Genomic DNA, 13,201 nt, shown 5'->3' with positions numbered 1-13,201 from the left:
AAGGCTTTTTAAGGAAATTAAGGGCAAGATGGTGGAAGCTCCTGTCATGCGTCTACCTGACTTTTCTAAAGTCTTTGTAGTAGCGTGCGATGCGTCTGGTGTCGGTATAGGTGGAGTGTTGAGTCAAGAAGGACACCCAGTGGCCTATTTCAGTGAGAAACTGAATGAGGCAAAACAAAAATACTCCACTTACGACAAAGAATTTTATGCGGTAGTGCAATCCCTGAGACATTGGCGACACTACCTCCTACCGCAAGAATTCGTTTTGTTTTCTGACCATGAGGCTTTGAGATATTTGCATTCTCAGAAGAAACTCAACCTAAGGCATGCCAAGTGGGTAGCGTTTCTTCAGGAATATTCGTTTGTTTTGAAACACAAGGCCGGGGTTGAAAACAAACCAGCGGATGCCCTTAGTAGGAGAGTGGCGTTGCTCAACTCCTTGAGTGTAGAGGTAGTCGAATTTGAGCAACTGAAAGATGAATACCCCATATGTCCTGATTTTGGGGGTACTTACGCGTCGCTCTCTAGTGACCAGCATATTATGGGTGAATATGTTCTTAAAGATGGCTTTCTTTTCAAGGGAGACAGACTTTGTATTCCCCGTATGTCCCTTCGTGAATTCCTCATCTGGGAGCTTCATTCAGGAGGGATAGCTGGCCATTTTGGTCGTGATAAGACCATTGCCCTCGTGGAAGATCGTTTCTATTGGCCAAGCCTCAAGCGAGACGTAGCCAAAGTTTTAGGGCGGTGTCGAACATGTCAGCTGGCAAAGCAAAGAAAGCAAAATACTAGGTTGTACACGCCATTGCCAGTGCCACATGCTCCGTGGCAGGACATTAGTATGGACTTCGTGCCCAGGCTTCCCAAGACTATAAAAAAGCACGATTCCGTTTTTGTCGTTGTGGACTGTTTTTCTAAAATGGCACATTTCCTCCCATGTTCGAAGACGTCAGATGCATCTCATGTTGCTCGTCTCTTTTTTTATGGTGTGGTGCGTCTCCATGGGTTACCTAAAACCATAGTGTCTAATCGTGATGTTCGATTTACTAGCTATTTTTGGAAGACACTGTGGCACATTATGGGAACTCGTTTGCAATTTTCTACTACTTACCACCCACAAACAGATGGTCAAACTGAAGTGGTAAACCGTATCCTTGGAAATCTTCTACGTTGTCTAGTGGGTGAACATGTTAAGACTTGGGACCTAATTTTACCAACTGCTGAACTTGCTTATAATGGGTCAGTTAATAGATCTACGGGGTTGAGTCCTTTTGAAATTGTAAGTGGTTATAAACCTAGAATGCCTATAGATCTCTTACCTATGTCTGTTACCCAAAGGTCTTCTGAGTCAGCCGATGCATTCGCACGCCATATTCATGATTTGCATACACATATTAGACAGCGGTTAAATAAGAGCAATGATGATTATAAAGTTTTAGCTGATTCTCATCGTAGAGTGCAAGAATTTCAAGAAGGAGACTATGTAATGGTGCGAATAAGGCCAGAGCGATTCTCTCAAGGATCTGCAAAGAAATTACAAGCGCGTAGTGCTGAACCATTCAAGACATTACAAAAGGTTGGGTCCAACGCGTATCGGGTTGACCTTCCACCTGAAATGAGCATTAATCCAACTTTTAATGTGAAAGATCTAGTCCGTGCCCATACTCCCATTGTTGATACATCGTCCCTTTCATGGCCTTTTTCTGAGTTTGCTACCCAACCCCTTCCACCCCCTCCTCCACCCATTACCCATAAAGAAGCAATTGAGGAAATCTTGGATGACGAGATAGTATCCACGAGAGATGGGGGTTTCCAAAGGTATCTTGTCAAGTGGAAGAACAAACCATCGTCTGAATCTACGTGGCTGTCGGGCGACGCATTGCAGGGTATTGATCCAGATCTACTCGAGCGCTACAAAAGTTTCAACTCGTCAGAGTCGAGTTTTTCTCACCCGAGGGGAATTGATGCGGACACAAGCACATTCAAGGTGTACCAACGAAGAAAGCGCCAACCACAAGTGTCGTCCTTGTGGATAGGCGACTATTGAGGAGCTGAAGACCTTTCACATGTGATTGGACATATAGAAGACCCCACTCAGGGAAGACACATGTGAAGGAAGATTGGAGAAAGAAGACCGAGCGCCCAAACTTTCCCGTACTTATGTTATTTGCGCATTTTTGACTTAGTTAGGGGTCTTTTAGTAATTTTATGTCTTTATTTGCTTATTCTAGGGGTATTTTAGTAATTTTATGTCTTTATTTGCTTATTTAAGTGGGCTAAAGCCCTAAACTCGAATTTTAACTATTGATTAATGAAAAGCAAACCTTTGGTTGCCCCCTTCCTCTCTTCTCTCTAATGGTGCTTCTTCTCTTCCCTTGATCTTCTTCTCCTAATTTCTTCTTGTGCCCCTCCAACTTCTTCAAGGTAATAATTTTCTTCCTTCTATTTTTCAGTTTTGGCTAATCCTTCTTCGATCAAAATCTTGAGAACCGATCTAAACCCTAAACCCCCAAATTCTCAAATCCCTAATCCGAGAAACTTCTTGGTTCTTCGGACTAGTGATCTTCGTTGATCGATTGGGTGTGACCATGCAAGATCGGGAGGTTTCATCCCTCGCCGGATCCAACCCAAGTAGTAATTGAATTCCATAATCCATGGTTGTGGTGATGGCCCGCTCCATTGCATGTTTCCTTTATGATTTTCTCAGTTACGCTGATTACTGTTAGAATTTTAGATCATTTATTCCTTTTATTTCTGCTGTCTAATTGTGTCCATGAGCATGCATCATAATTAGGGCTGTCCTGCGTCAGTTTCATTATATACCCAAGCAATCTGAGAGAGTTGTGAGGGCATTTCCATCTGAAGCTCCAACCGGTCTAGTGTTCTCTGCAAGATAAAATTAGAACTATTATCGTTGCCCATGATCACCACGGTGACTTCCCTTCAAGGACCTTGTGCATGGAAGACACTAGCATACGCTACACTTCATTCGTGATCCAACAAATAAATGCCAAGCTTGTTCGAGTAGCAATTTTCTGCATAGTTATAACTAAAATTGTTGTAAAAGTAATAATAGGACACAGACGCTTTTATCAAGATTGTGAGAGTGATCCCAACGATCCACTATTCCAAAAGTAGAGACTACTTAGGCCCCCTCTCCCTTCCACCAAAAGTACCAAAGAACCCTTCTTGTATATGTTTATCCAAAATAACCTAGGGCCAAGTTACATGCCCACATGCCTTTATATAGTCTAGACAAAAAGAAACCATGTGTAAAAGGAAATTCCAAAAATGCCCATGCAAATGGGTCAATTCACAATTAGCCCATACATGACAGCAAACTAATTGAAACCATTGAATCAAGTCCAGACATCTCATATGCTCCCTGATCCGATCCAAATCAACACATAAGACAACTAGGACCCCTAGATTAGATACAAATCTACAATATGGACAACAAGGCAGTCCAAATTTATAATATGGATTGTTTTTTTTTTGTTTTGAAATGAGTATAATATGGATTGTTGGATTTGACAAATCTGTGATCACAACCGTTGATGAAACCTGGCTCGGCGCTGACATGCAACTAATGGCCTGAACTTTGATAAGACATCGAGTGTAGCCATCTGGTTGCATCAATGGCCTCCAACTTCAAAAAGAACTTAGAACCAGTAATAATCGATCGCAACGTTGCACCTTTTAGAATGTCTTCTATCTTTAATGGTAGTTGATGGTGAAGTCCTACTCATCTTATCGCCATATTGTGCACAGGATCACATTGTAGAACAAATGATTTCTTCCACTTCTTCCTGATCCACCATCTTATTGCAAGCTGTGGAGCCTCATCCATCATATGCACATGGAAATATGGACTATCCAAAATTCCAAATACGGCACCTCAATGTGACCCAAAACTTACATTGATCAAATTATCATAACCATCATATTTCATTTATTGGATTACCACTGATGTCTTAATTATTGGCCATCCATTTGATGGGGCAATAATCAAATCGTTAGGATCATCTCATCATTGTGATTTAAGTCGATGTTCCATCCACTAGGGGCAATGAGATTTTTGGACTGCATGTGTATGTCAATTTCTACGGTTGATAAGACACTAAAACTAAAAACAGTTAAATATTATAAAGTTTATACCTTAAGTGCCTGTTTGGTCCATGGGATTAAATGGTATAGAATTGTATTAGATGGGATTAACACCATTATTGCACAATGATTGCATGTCTGGAAATACTATGCTATTTTGGCCATCCAATCCCCATGTTTGGGATAGAATTCTTGCTATGGGAAAAACGCTGGATTAAGTAAAATCTCGTTTGTTGGACCATGGCATTGTAATCAACTAACCAAATTCACAACAGATGTTGGTCACTCGTACACGTATATAACTAGAATGTCACGTGTAAAGGGCGTATATGGATGAATGGCATGGGCAAAACACATGCATGAATGTGGGGCCCACATTTGTAGTGGATTTCAAAATCCACCGGAAATACGACGAGGGACCAAATGCAATTCTATCCCACCTAATCCCAACACTTCCCGTCCTCCCCAATGCCGGATGGAATTTGCACGGGACCAAATCCAATTCCATCCCAACCAATCCCATCTAAGCCCACGTACCAAACAGGCCATAAGTATTGAATTGCTAGATGCCTATTAGGGCGTGTTTGGCCAGTCGAATTAAACAGAATTGGATGGGATTGACCTGGTTATAACTCATCCCATGATTGTGTCAGGGTATGTCGTGGGATGTTTGGATACCCGGAGTTAGAGCAATATTGTTGGGAATGCTGCCGAGACACACGTTTGGTAAAATCATGGGATTGAGATTAGATGCCACAATTCCACCGTGCCTTATTTGGCATGTAAACCAATCTTTGTGGGATTCTGTGTAGCATTGTAGATGATTTCTGGACGCCGATTAGCTACTGACTGGTTGAGTAGCAATCTCGCTACATAAGTGACGTCACCAGGTTTTTTGGGCCCCACCATGATGTATGTGTTGTATCCACACCGTTCATCCATTTTGAGAGACCATTTTATAGCATGATCTAAAGATCGAGGCAGATCCAAAGCTCAAGTGGACCCCACCACAGAAAACAGTGGGGATTGAACGCCTACCATTAAAAACTTCATGGGGGCCAAAAAAGTTTTCGATCAAGTTGATATTTGTGTTTTCCCTACATCCATGTCTGTGTTGACTCATAGACAGGTTTGACATCAAATAAACATCTTGGTAGGCCAAAAAATGAATTAACGGTGGGCGTCACTATCTCCAGTATTTTCTATGGTGGGGTTCACTTGAGCTTTTGATCTAATTCATTTTTTGGCTCATGCCATAAAAGGATCTCTCGAAATGGATGGACAGTGTGGATACAACAAATACATCATGGTGGGGCCTACAAAACCTTGTGACATTACTTCGGTAGCTAGAAGCTATACCCGCCAGGCATTCCCCCAAACATGAATACGGTGTAAAAACTGTGAAGCCATCCCGTCTCAAACCATGCCATGGATTCAACCATACTCCGCAACGTGCTCGAGGGACTGGATGATTCCGACGGAAAATCCAATGCGGGATTCTCGCAATCTACTGTTGTAGCAAAGAATTCACAAAGAAGAAATCGGGCGCCAAAACCATGCGTTCCAAACAACAGGCGGTATTGTGAAAAGGGATATGACAATACTGTCCCTTCTAATCCCACTGAATTCTGCGTGCCAAACTAGCCCTTAGGGATTTTCTTATTCTCATCTCTTCTTCTTCTAGCAACTCAACGGAGAAACCACCAAATGAATACATGGTGGGTCATGCGCAATTTCAATGGATGCCATTAATACCTCCTTTTCTTGTTATTCTTATCATTTTCTCCTTCCTAAAAGGGTTGGATTGATTGGATTCAAGAGCTGAATTGAATCATCCTTGAACCATCAAACGAACTAAAGGAAACTCATTCTATCCAACCCGTCGAATTTCAGAAAACTGAACTACAAATTTGTTTGATGGAACTAGTTTGCAGTTGAAGGATAGATTGGTTGAATTAGGAAAGTATGATCTCATATTCTTTGCATCTTTCGATCATGGAAGTGACATGTAATCACTTGTACTATAACTCCCTTGTCCTCATCCTTCGAAGATTTTCTTCTTTTACTTGCCTACCGATAACAGTGTTGACACTCAAATCTCTATTCAGTCTTCAACTTTATTTAATTGCCTTCTATTGTTTCTCCCAATGGACCATCCAATATATCACATTCTATCCCTTGTATTTGTGGGCCATTTGCTCCATAAGATCCTTTGCTTCTAATACCTTTTCGTCTATGCTTGTTACACCAGTGCACATAAGAAGATGCTACTCAAGCTTGCCACAACAACACTCCTCTTTGTGCTAACTTGGCTATAATGTTTGTGCTTTGTTGCTTGCATTTTATGACACTTGAATGATATAAACTCATTTTGGATATAATTCATCACTTATGGCCAACAGAGCATAGTTTGTCACCCAAACAATGGCCGATGGTGCATAGTTATCCACAAAATGTTCATAATGTTTGAAGTTTTAAGTGTGTAATCATGTGCCTTTTAACATCTTGTGAAGTTTTCCCAATGTTACCCTCGGACTGTGATATATTACGTGATACATGAGATATTTCCTCATTATATTCCATATCACAAGGGAGTGATGCATGGTGCAGTAATGAGCCTTCAAACACTAGGTAATGCAGGGGCATTTTAACACCGGGCTCGAGTGGGGTGGCCTGTGGGATGCAGGGGCACACTCGGGGTGGACGACCCATGTGAGGCGGTACCCATGTGATGTGGGACCCACGAGAGGGGTTCGGTTGAGGTCCTAACCTATGGGATATGGGGTCTGGGCTATGAGATAAAGGGATTAATTCGTCATGATCTATTAGTTCGAGCTTTTAGAGCAAGTGGTTAATGGTCCTGCATCAAATTGGTATCAGAGCGGGAGGTCTCGTGTTTGAGACTCCTCACCGGGGGTGATTGACTCATTAGTCTAGTACAATCATTAAGTGAGCCACAGTTATACAAAAGAATGGATGGTATAAAGACACTTTTGAGTTGTTCCCATTCAACATACATGTGTAGTTTAAAGACACTCGTTGGATACAGGTTCATAATTCGATGGCCCCAACCACTCATATGATGTGGCATGTCGTAGATGAAAGCCCAAAGAAAATTCTTAGATATGAATATCTTAATCCTTTGATCATTTAACTCTTTTCCTTAAAGGGCCAGCCTAGGCTCAACTAGTTAGCCAAGGTTAGGGCTTAGGGACAAGGGTAGAGCCAGGGCCAACCCCAACCTGGCCCATTGTCACACCTACTTCATCCTTTCTTTTTTTTGAAAGATGTACAAATTTTATTAAAAAGAAAAGAAAAGAAAAAAAAAAAAAAAACGTATCATGAAGTGACTCCCTCATCACCTCCCCATCAGGCCAAAATTATAACTAGAAAGGAAAAAGATACAAGGGATCGAAAACTCTAAATTGGAACAACAAAGTCCCCACTCAAAATCTCCCAAAAGGTCAAAGGAAGTATGGTCATGGCACTCCAATCTCACTAGCACCCGATTGATGATCATGGACATGGTTTTCCTTTCTAATGCTACACTGGTCAAAACTTTGTTATCGAAAATCTTACAATTCCTTCCCCTCCATGGCCGCAAAGGACCCCCAAATAATACTAGATTCCAAATAGTGAAGGCTCCTAAATCCATTCTAACGATGACTCTCCAATGGATACATTGGAATCCAATACACCTAAATGTTACTAGGAAATGACCCAAATTTCCTTTACCACTTTACAATTAATGAACAAGAAATCAATTGTTTCCTCTCCTAACTTGCGCATAACACAACTATTTGGAAGTAAGAAGTTCCGCTTATTTAGGTTGTCCAAAGTCAAATTTCTTTTTAGCCAAAGCGTTCCAATTTCCAAGTCAATGCTTTAACTCTTGGGGGACCAGAGACTTCCCAACTTTGGCACAAGAAGTAGATGCAATTAACCTAGCTAGTATCCTTGAGAGCATCAACTTTGCCAAAAAAGATCCGTTCAACAACCAATTCTAAATCTTCCTCTTTGGTAGAGCTGTCAAAGGTGCACTTCCCACAACCTATTAAGTAAATACACAAACATATTTGATTCCTCGTTATAAAGGTTCATCCATAAACTTATCAAGTGTTTCCCACAACCAACCCCATGCATTATAATATGCAGAATACTTAACAACCATTGACCAGATTTGAGATTCGTAAGTAGAGATGATGCACATATATAAGACAGCACTATATTAAAGAAATCTTAAGGAATCAGCCTTGTATAAGCTTACCTGTCATTGATTTTGCTCCTCCTACGCTGTTCGGTTGCAGAGTGCTTCGATCGCGGCGTGTTTGCCCTTTGATCATTGCCCCTACCATCTCCTCTAGCACCCGAATCTCCTATAACAAATTGAAATTTCAAAAGGTTGTTAGAAAAGAATATATATGATACATGAAAGTAAATGTTACTTATCTCTACTCCTAAGACTGTATTTACACCCTGTATGACCTTAAGACTAAGCGGGTGTTTGGCTACCAGGCTAAAATCATTTCTTTTCAATCCTTCCGTTGAGTTGTACATGACGTGATGGCATGCCTTTGGGCCATTTGGGGAGAAAGGAATAGGCGTTGCTTTGAAAACAAATCGGCTTCAGTTGAAGTCATCAAGCGCAAAGTGATTATATGGGTGTTTGATTGGGCTGCTCTCATCAAGGATTTGGACACTTGCATCCTTATTGCCCTTCTGGGGTTGTAATTTGGTTTTTGTTTCTCCTTTGTTGTATTTTGCTATTCTTTTCCACTTCATATGGCTTTTCAATAAATTCGTTACCTTTCAAAAAAAAAAAAAGTTGTACATGACGCTAGGCATAATGATTCCCTCACATGAAATCCTGAATAATAGGATTTCAGGCATTTCACAAGGAACTCATTTATGTGACTGATAAGTTGGTGCCTCGTTGCATGTGCCAATGAGGGCACACTTGGTTGTGATCTGAACATTTACCAAGTGCATCCTGCATCATGACTCTCTTGACCCAAAACTCAAACTACCCCTCTTCTGATGGGTCACATGATGCATGTTGAAACTGGACTGTTGTTCTTCTGTGAGGCAATAAAAAATATATAAATAAATAAAAACCTTTCCACCAATAGAGACCTCCATAAACCTATATTGCCCAGGTTACTTTATGCCAAAAACGAAAACATTAAAAAAATAATAATAATAAAATAAAATGGGTGGCATGCTAACAAACAACCACAAGCTTTTTATAGTGCTTTCAAGTGTCAACCATCTTTGCTTTATCTCTCAATAAATAAATAAATAAATAAATAAAACTTTGCAATGACCAAATATCAGGCCCTGGGGATGGAAATATCAATTCTCTATAAAGACTATAAACGGAATTGAAGGTTGGTATTTATGATTAGTGTGATCTCCTAGTAAGGGAAATCAATGTGTATTATTAGAATTTCATGAATTAACAGAAAAAAAAAAAAAAAAAGGATAAACATAGAAAGAAGCTAATATCCAGTTATCTACACCGTTTATCTTGACACATATCCCCCTTTTTTATGTTAGAAACAAAATCTTAGGCTCATTATCATTCCAAAAAAAGAAAAGAAAACAGAATAGTAGGCTACCTGAGCGTAAGAGAAACAGGCGAGAGAACCAAATGCATAAAAACTTGGGAGTGTGAAAATAATTTCACTGAATATACAGTCTAATAAAAGTGTACAAAGAAAACACCGTATGCATATTGAGCAATGTCGACATCAATCTCTCCTTTTCTATTTGCACTAACCAATTTTGGGAATTAATATAGTATGAGCTTTGCTAAGCCCACATGCATTTACAAGTCGGCTAATGCACACTCCACCACATATGCCAGCATGGCAGACAGGTGCACTATTCAAGCCATCCCCCGCAAGGGTACCAACTACCACTACATTGATTCTCTATCCCATGAATCAGGTCAGTCCACTAGACAGTTGGAGCAAAATTAACTGAACAAATGTACGGTTGTGAAAAATCCGCTCAGGTTTATAAGCCGTCGGTTTATTTCTTATAATGGCACACCTACTGAATGGAACACCTTTTTAGCAGTAACACCGCCATGGTGAGGTCCACCTGATGGATGGCTTGGATATTTCACCCGTGCCACAATGGCATATGTGGTGCCGTGTGCATTAGCTGACTTGTATACACATGTCGGCTTAGAAAAGCTCAAAACAGTACACTTTTTTCAACTGTTCGAATGCCCAAACCTGAAAACAGGTGTATGCAGTCCAAAAGGGGTCATATAAGGAGATCCGCAAAATAAAGGAGATTGATAAAATTATCAGGCAGTTATTTGATACTCTGGAAGAGTGTGATGGTTGATACGCAGGCACTCAAAACTGCAAAAGTGGCATACATTAACTCAAATTAAGCTGCCCAAATTGTGTGACCCACTGTAGAAGATTGGTCGTCACCCAAAATCAGATAGGTTGGACAATCCAAACATCTGATTCACACAATCATGTTTGCAGAATTTGGAGCGTTGGCTACTTATCATCACAACCACCCAATAAATGATTGGGACTGTTAGCTACTTTTCATCACAATTGTCCAATAAATGTTCACCAATCGACAGTTTTAAGTAATAAGATTTAGTGGAAATTTTGATCTCTGATTGATGGGCATGTTCGTTAAATTTTGACCATTCGATACCAATTTGGTTTGTCATCTGTTGAAGAGTTTTTACGTGTAATTATTTGGGTTACAATCCATCTACGCTGGGTCCCACGCAGTTATGGTTGGACAATCCAAACATCTGATTCACAGTCACTGCTGAATTTGGAGCATTGGCTACTTTTCATCACAACCACCCAATAAATAATTGGGAGCGTTGGTTACTTTTTATCACAACCATCCAATAAATCAACGATCGACCGTTTAAGTAATCAGATTTAGTGTAAATTTTGGTTTCTGATCAATCAAAAGTGGATTTCACCAGTTGGACAGTATAGTTTGAATCATTTACGTGCCCTGTATACAATATCTCAGTACCTGCATATCAACCATCACACTCCGCCAGAGTATTAAAGTTTTCACAAGATCAGCCAGCAAAAGATCCAAAGGCTCATGTATCCTGCTAACATGAACACAACCTTAACCAGCACCTATCAACTGCCAGTGCAGGGGCGACACCCTACTGTGAACTAGCATGCACCTATAGGAGCCGCCTAAATAGTGGGACCCACTGCAGATGGATTGGTATAACCACTGAAAAAACTAGTCTAACGGAAGACAAACCAAAATGGCATTGAACGGTCGAAATTTAACGAACAAATGCCCATCAATCAGAGATAAGTCTCGACAAATCAATCTGATTTTGGGGGATATCACCGACCTACAATGGGCCCCACTAATTGGGCGGCTATGATTTAAGTACATGCCACGTGTGCAGCACGGTACGCGCCAGCCTGTCGTCCACTATCATTTGCCCAAGCAAAAGACGGGGCCGCTCTAACATGCGCCTGGGGAGAACCACACGAAAAAAACCAAAGAATTGCAAGCCTTAAAAAAATGAAAAAGAAAACAACACAAAATCTCGACCTCCCAGTTCCGATATAACCCCGGACCACCCACGGCGCACGTTAGATCGCCTTTCTCACTACCCCACTAACGTGTACAACGGTGCGCATGGTTGAAGAAAACATACCTTTCTGTGAAGAAGAACCGTCTTTCCTGACGTAATCTTCATCGTCGTCGTCCTCGTCTTCTGTAAGCCCTTTGTTAGATCTCAACATCTCCATCGACAGCTCCAGTTTCTTCTGCTACTGCTGCCTGTCAAAAAATTCAAAAAAAAAGGACGAAAAGGACCAAATTCATCACAAAAGAGAAGCGAAAGAGGACGAAAATAGCAAAAATATGGGCGAGAATGTCACCACCTTGGAAGAAGATGAGAGAGAGCTGAGACCGGTGCCCGAGTGGAGAGAAAAAGTGAAGGAACGGCTCTGATTTCTTCTCCCGCCGGCTGTGGAAAGAAAACAGACAATACCCTAGGTGGGCTTTAATTAACGTGGAGTGTTTACTAACCTGCGCGGAAGGGGGGGAGGTTGTTGAGCTGCGCACCGGTTGGGCGATATGGCCACTTGGGGTGGTGGGTTTTTCTTAACCGGTTCCCTTCCGGCTCATGTTAGCCTTTTATGTGAGCACGTGAGATCACGTGATGGGAGCGTGCGTTCACGTGAGAGGGAGGAAGGGTGCCCGTGATAGTTTTATTGGTTTTCTTTCTTGTTAGTGGACTCCGCACGTATGACGTGATGTCAGCCTCCACCACAGACCCGACATGTTTTTTGGATTTTTAACACGTGTACAATCCCCCGTGCGGTCCATCAGATGAGTGGTCGAGATCATAACGTTCACGTGGACATGGCCCTCATAGGGAGCCGATTAGGTGTTACTTAGAGTGCCGTGGGGCCCACCTTGATGATCTTCTGTATATCCGCGCTGTACATCCATCTTTCCAGCTAATTTTAGAAAGTCGTACCAAAAATTAAGAAAATCCAAATCTCCGATGGACCACACCATAGAAAACAATGGTGATTGAACGGCCACCATTAAAAGCTTTCTAAGGCTACCTTAATGTTTATTTGTCATCCAACCAGTTTAAAATGTCAATCAAACGTAGATGAAGTGGAAATAGAAAAATCATCTTGACCCAAAACTTTTGTGGCCCATAAAAAGCTTTTAACAGTCATTTACTAATGTTTTCAGTAGTGTGATCCACCTTAGATTTTGATCTTCTTAATTTTTTATATTACAACATAAAATGATATAAAAAAATGGATGGACGGCGTGGATGTACAAATACTTCATCGAGGTGGTCCCACACGGTTAAGGTAACACCCACTAAGTTATTACCTGATTAACACCCAACCCGCTCCTCTCCGCAGTGGAGAGCGCCAAAAGTTCGGTGGGAAACAAATCACTTACTTCACGGCATTGGGAGGATATTTTATGGAAAATTTCCTTTAAAATGCTGATTCTATGAAATATGTCCCACTAACTGATTTTATGAGGCGGTGATCTCCGAGTAATAAAATTATTAAATTGCTCTCATTTACTTTTC

The 13,201-nt window shown here is 41.0% G+C and overlaps 1 protein-coding gene across 10 annotated transcripts in view; it reads right to left on the bottom strand.

The window, feature by feature from the left end:
• The window catches only part of LOC131258120 (transcription factor BIM2-like), a 52,470-nt gene extending 40,232 nt beyond the window's left edge, over positions 1-12,238 (bottom strand). For 2 of the 10 annotated variants that reach the window (XM_058259200.1, XM_058259201.1), the window contains exons 1-3: positions 12,018-12,234; positions 11,789-11,913; positions 8,375-8,483 (exon numbers count right to left, since the gene is read on the bottom strand). In XM_058259200.1, the coding sequence (XP_058115183.1) occupies positions 8,375-8,483; positions 11,789-11,882 (203 nt within the window). In that variant the 5' untranslated portion in view covers positions 11,883-11,913; positions 12,018-12,234. Of the gene's footprint in view, positions 1-8,374; positions 8,484-11,788; positions 11,914-12,017 lie in introns of all 10 variants that reach the window. The other 8 variants (XM_058259202.1, XM_058259203.1, XM_058259197.1 and 5 more) reach the window with 7 other exon arrangements.
• Between the last annotated feature and the right edge of the window lie 963 nt (positions 12,239-13,201).

The sequence above is a fragment of the Magnolia sinica genome, chromosome 10 (genome assembly GCF_029962835.1).
Source record: "Magnolia sinica isolate HGM2019 chromosome 10, MsV1, whole genome shotgun sequence".
Lineage (NCBI taxonomy): Eukaryota > Viridiplantae > Streptophyta > Magnoliopsida > Magnoliales > Magnoliaceae > Magnolia > Magnolia sinica.
Note: the sequence above shows the minus strand (reverse complement) of the source record. Positions and strands in the feature narration are given on the sequence as shown.